This window comes from Micropterus salmoides, unplaced genomic scaffold, assembly GCF_014851395.1.
Source record: "Micropterus salmoides isolate LMB-PRFRI ecotype aquatic unplaced genomic scaffold, ASM1485139v1 Ms_hic_scaffold_18, whole genome shotgun sequence".
In the NCBI taxonomy this organism is placed as follows: Eukaryota; Metazoa; Chordata; class Actinopteri; order Centrarchiformes; family Centrarchidae; genus Micropterus; species Micropterus salmoides.
In genome coordinates this window covers 18,002,709-18,008,826 of record NW_024040928.1, presented here as the reverse complement: position 1 = coordinate 18,008,826, position 6,118 = coordinate 18,002,709, and the positions used below count along the sequence as shown (strand labels likewise).

General features: G+C 47.7%; 1 protein-coding gene across 1 annotated transcript; it reads left to right on the top strand.

Annotated features, from left to right (window-relative positions):
• Positions 1-262: 262 nt before the first annotated feature.
• Positions 263-5,734, top strand: mycn (MYCN proto-oncogene, bHLH transcription factor). The gene is made up of 3 exons (XM_038727172.1): positions 263-415; positions 874-1,516; positions 3,678-5,734. Exons 2-3 carry the CDS (start codon positions 895-897, stop codon positions 4,451-4,453), a joined length of 1,398 nt encoding a protein of 465 aa, XP_038583100.1. The 5' UTR covers positions 263-415; positions 874-894; the 3' UTR covers positions 4,454-5,734.
• Positions 5,735-6,118: the final 384 nt, after the last annotated feature.

Genomic DNA, 6,118 nt, shown 5'->3' with positions numbered 1-6,118 from the left:
ATATATTCTGTCTTCCTTCATTTCTTACTATTTATGTTTTTCAGTTGCCTCCTTGCTTTCGTCCTTTCCTTCACGCCCTTTCTCGCCACCTTGTTTTTTTTTTCTTGCTTGCATTCTTGCTGCAATGTTTAGGCTATTTTCTCGATTCACCTTGAAAGAAAGCTCCCAGCCAGCCAGTCTCCCGCGCCGCAACAAACCCAAAGCCCGACTGTACCCCCCTCCCCCCCAAGCCATGGAGGGAGGAGTTATCTCCGACAGAAGTGAGTCTATAACACTCTGCAGCCAGCCACAATGTGTGTCAGAGGACTGTCTGTGCTCCCAAAGTAGATGACTGCTCCAAATCTGGTGTCTGTATTACTGACTGCGAGATACGAGAAAAATTGGTTCGCACATTATCATCCCGAGTCAGGACAAGGTGAGCATCTCCTCATTTCAGCAGTTAATTTTAGAAGCGCGTTATTATTTCCCCATATTTTTCACACAAAACATAGCCTCTGTCAGACTGGACTGTTGTCATAACGTGTGTTTTTCTGTAAACATGCTTCTTTTTTTGTGTGTGTGTGTGTGTGTCCTAATCACATTTTCTGGCGGGTTTAGTGAGTGGTGAGCCAGCGACTAGTGAGGCAATGCGTCGTTTTGCACAGTTTGTGCGTCACGGTCACATTTACGCACATTCTCCTGTGAGATTTGTGTGGTTTTTAAACCCCACAGAGGAGTGAGTGTGGAATTTAGTGGAGCAGACTGTGTGTCTGTGTGTGGGCTTTGACTCGGGCTCTTTCTGCAGAGTAGTTTTCAGGTGTGACAGAGGAGAGAGGGAATGGGGAGAGACGCTCTTTCCTTTTGGAGACTAAAGTCTACTTTGTTCCTTTGCAGGTTTTTCGATTGTGGGATAGAATGCCGGCGATCAGTAAAAACTCCGATTTGGAGTTTGACTCCTTACAACCGTGTTTCTACCCGGATGAGGACGACTTCTACTTCTGTGGTCCCGACTCTGCGCCACCGGGGGAGGACATCTGGAAGAAATTCGAGTTGTTGCCCACTCCTCCCCTCTCCCCAAGCCGAGCCGCGCTACCGGGGGAGCCGGCAACTGCCTCCCCGGAAGCAGACCCTCTGGGCTTCGGCTTAGGGGACCCACTGGACTGGGCTTCTGAGCTTCTGCTCCTGCCCGAGGACGATATCTGGGGGGCGTCCGACGACGGTGACCTGTTCGGCTCCGCTTTGGATTCTAATCCCAATAGCATCATTATCCAGGACTGTATGTGGAGTGGCTTCTCTGCCAGGGAAAAGCTGGAGCGGGTGGTCACGGAGAAACTCGGCAAGGCTATTTCCACTGCCACAGGAGGCGGCAGGAACGTGTGCGTCAAGGCACCGGAGGCGGTGAGCCGCAGCTCGGTGTCAGAGTGTGTGGACCCCACGGTAGTCTTTCCTTTCCCGGTCCACAAGAAGAACGGCAGCAGGGACTCATCCGGGACCGTTAACACATCCACAACCCACGCAAGCGCTCCCAGTGACTCCGGTAAGAATGTGAAGATGCCTTGAAACCTTTGTTTACGGTTTTTTTAAAGAAATTTTGGTACCAAGAACACATCCAACACTACAATATCCCTTCTTATTAGTGGTAGTAATATTAGTATAATTATTATTACTGGACTTACTGGAGCTTGTTCATATGACTGGCCCAGAATCGGATTACCTCGTTACATTCCACGCACACACTCTCTCTCTCTCTCTTTCTCTCTCTCTCACACACACACGCACACTGGAGTAGTGACACAGTGGACGGGGTTTATGTAATCAGCCGGCTGTTCATCCGGCAGATGGCAGTAAAATGGGGAATTGTGTGCCTTCCTGAACTCAGTTGGCACCCGAGCCAAACAAAAAGACACCACACTCACTGACTGCAGCCGGAGCGGGTGCGGGGAAGATGAAAAGGTGTTCAATAATGTGATGAACTGATAAAGTGTCAGGTTCATGTTATCGTGACTGCTTTCATTACGCGTGGATTATGGGACAATTTGCGCACAGTGGGTGAGAAATTGGCACTTCTTTTAGCCAATCTGTACAAACAGACGCCTTGAGTTCAGCTGATAACCAAAATTAGCCCCATGAATAAGAACATGGGTTACACTATGATAGCATGGGGGAATGATAGGCCACCACAACCAAACCACACACTCAGGAATACAGACTGATACACTCCTGTTTTATGATTATTTTGAAAAGAGTTGTGTTTAGATTGGGAAATGAGTGATGTGTGTATTTAATCGCCCTACGACTTCATCCCCCATCTATTACTGCCATGAGTTCCCTAAACAAACACTCACGAGCCCTTATCAGCGTGTTTTCGCTGTGAAACAGTAGTACAAAGGCCTCCAGCTTGGCACAGAGGGTAGACTCAGCCAGCCTAGCCAAACACCTCCTCCACCGCGAAGAAAAGAGGACGGAGGAGGGCCCTGGCTGCTTCTTTTAGGGGGGGTTACAGCTTTGAGCAAGCGCTCCATCTCGACAGCTGTCTCCCTGGCGCCGGTCCAGCTCCGAGGCTTAAAAGGGTGGTGATCCGATCGCTTGCCGCCCCACCACCCTGCGCACAGTACCGCCCCAGTGCGCTTCCGTCGCTTGCAGCGTTAAGACGCGCCCTTCTTTGTGTTGCACGCGTTATTTCTCATTAAAGAGACACAGACTTTAAAGGCTACAATGGGACCCAGACTTCAAAAACCCAGCTGTACAGCTGTAAGACAGTGGCAGAAAAAATGTGTCAGGGAGAAACGTTGACTGGGTTCCTAGAAAGAACACTACTTAATATTTTAGCTCTCCAAACAGAAATGTTGAGCTCATTCTTCTATTTATAGTCTTTCCAGTTCCAATAAAAGAGCCGTTCCCTTTTGAGAGTGAAACACCAAACAGCTAAATCCCAGCTTCACATGTGGCAAAGCCAGCCACGCCCCCTCATCCACCCAGCTGTGCCCAGCTTTGTTTTGATGGCAGCACCAGAGTGTGTGTGTGTTCAGTGTGTGTGTGTGTGTGTGTGTGTTCAGTGTGTGTGTGTTTGTGTGGAGACAGCTCCTGGTGGTGGTGTCTGAAGTGGGTTACTGTAAGCTGTAAAATGCCACACTCTTCAGATGCTCCTGAGCTGATAATGAGAGCCATTATCACAAAGGCATTTTAACTGGGCCTCACACTCTCTGCCTCATGATTGGCCACTTCCTCTCATCTTCAAAGGCGCCAGTCCCTGATAAGTGTCAGCTGTTCAGCTCAATTTTAGCACAGGTATTAAGATGAGGAGCTCAGCTGGAAAAGAAGCAAGATTTTTTACTTTATCGAAGGTCAAAGTTAAAGTGACTTTAACTTTAATGCCTCTGATACTAAAGTGAGGTTCTTAATGCCTCGCACACTGTCAGCGCGACCGGAGCTGATAGACTGAAGGCATCAGACTAAAACTGTCTTGTCTCACCGGAGTAGATTAGGAAAAGTTTTGAAGGAGGGATAGAGACTGAAAGGCAGAAATTCTGCCTGTCTGTTCAGCACTGAGAACATGTCAACGCCTGCAGGGTAGATTAGTTGAGGAGTGACTGACACTAAGCATTAAGAGGTTTCTGCTTATGCAAACAGCATACATAGAATACTTGGTGTGTCAGCGCGATTAAGTCACATTCTCATATTCTGTTTTCTTTTCCCAGAAGAGGAAGATGACGACGAAGAAGAGGAGGAAGAAGATGAAGACGAAGATGAAGACGATGAGGAGGAGGAGGAGGAGGAGGAGGAGGAGGAGATTGATGTGGTTACAGTAGAGAAGAGGCGCTCCACAGTAAACAAAGCATCACCCATGGCGACGGGCACCGTCACCATCTCTGTGCATCCCAAGAGTCAAGACACAAGAGGGAGCGTCTCAGGGTCCGGCGTGGTGAGTCGGCTCGTCAGCCGAGCTCCTCAGGAGCTGATCCTGAAGAGGAGCTCGGTCCACCAGCAGCAACACAACTACGCAGCGCCCTCGCCGTACGCTTCAGATGATGACCCTGCCCCACCTCCAAAGAAGCAGAAGACATCAGATGCCCCTCGACCTCCAACTAGAACCATCTCGTCATCCTCCTCATCTTCCTCCACATCCTGCAGCTCATTCACCAGCACATCAGGGGCCCGCAGCAAGCGCAGCGCCAGCGGGGACAGCAGCCCACGCGGCAGCTCCGACTCAGAGGACAGCGAGCGGCGGCGTAACCACAACATCCTGGAGCGCCAGCGCCGCAACGACCTGCGCTCCAGCTTCCTGACGCTGCGCGACCACGTGCCGGAGCTGGCACACAACGAAAAGGCGGCTAAGGTGCTGATCCTGAAGAAGGCCACTGAATATGTGAGCTCGCTGGAGACAGAGGAGATGAGGCTCCATCAGGAGAAAGACAGGCTCCAGGCCCGCAGGCAGCAGCTGATGCGCAGGCTGGAGCAGGCCAGGACTCGCTAACAGACAACCACTACAACACAGAAACACTCACACATACCCTGGATGACCCCCCCGCCTCAACTCGGTCTGTCTGAAACAATTAAATGTGCACACACAAACAGATAGGTCTATACACTTAAGCACAGACACATAGGCCTGCACATCTGTTGTATAAGTGCACACACAAACACAACATCTCAGAGGATGTTTATCTTCAGATGCCGACACATACACATATACACACCTGGAGGAGAGGGGGGGACTGGGGTTGCTGGAGGGATGCTTGGACTTTCACTGCCGCCACTTTTTTTGCACATTTGTTGACGTTAAGAATGTTTAGGGTTTACTTTTTCAATCCAGTCACATCAAGGAAAGATAAAAAGAGAAAAGAATGAGGAAGGACAGAGGACACCTTGTTTTGGTCTTCTCTTCCTCCGGTTTTTATATCATTTCTATTTGTATCTTGTTGTTTTTGTACTCACTGTGACACCAGCCTGGAATCAGGTGATTCCCACAGGGACAGGTGTCAGAGGGCACTTTGCTTGGAGAGTTCACGTACATGAAGCAGTGCACACTTACTTTGCCTTCACCACTGCAAAACTGAAGAGACTATGACGACTGAGGTGTTAAGGGTCACATAAACAATGCCACTACAGGTTCTCTTCCTCTCACTTCTCTCTCACACTGGTGCTCCAACCAAGTCAGTGGATGTATAAATGTGCACCTTGCTAGCCGACACTTTTGTATATAACAATAGTGTACAGACAAAATACACTCAATCTGCCTTGTTTTGTACAAACATTTGTCCTTGTTTTTTTATACATGTCAGGAAGCTGCCAATAACTAGACTGGAAGTTTAAATACCTTTAAAAGTACTGTAAGGCCTCGATTTTTGAGAGTCATTTGTAATATAACAATATATTGTTTTTTTTCTTCTTTTTCTTTGTATTGTATCATATTACTAATTCTACATACCTTTATGCTTTTAGTGTGAACCTGATACATACTAAATTTAATACTTATATTTTCGTATGAAAATGAGTTCTCAGTAGATATCACTTTATCTTGTCATTTTTCCCCTCTCCTATCTTTTGTACAGCAAATGTGTTCTATCCTCATGTACCTGGTCTTTTTTCTTTCTTCCTCTTTTCTTTATATTTGTAACTATCGGGTGCATAGAACTGGGTAAACGGATATAAGATGTTTGTTTTTTTCACTTTTAAAATGTACATTTAGTGCTGCAACTGATAGCACTTTGAAATACCTCATTTTGAAAAATAAATAGACATCGTAAAATCCTCACTTTTGCCCTTTTTGAATCTTTTGTCACTGAAACTGTGAGCATCACCCTAAACCCCTTCTCCCTTTCACACCTGTGTCTTTCTCTGTTGATTTTCCTATTTGCCTCTGAATTTCCACATTTCTTTTGCAGCTCTCAAAGACTCATCCTGACAAAGAAATAAAGAGTGTGTCTTCTGAATCCTCTCTGTCTCAGCACCCTGCGGCTACCTCCCCCCTCTGTAGCCTCTTACACCCACCCACGCACACACACCTACACACACACACACACACACTCTTCAAGTGCACCGGAGCACACCATCCACACATGCACACACTCACACACACTCTCCTCTCTCTGTATCCCTCTCTAACCAACGCAGACCTTCCTAGTACATTGTTCCAGCT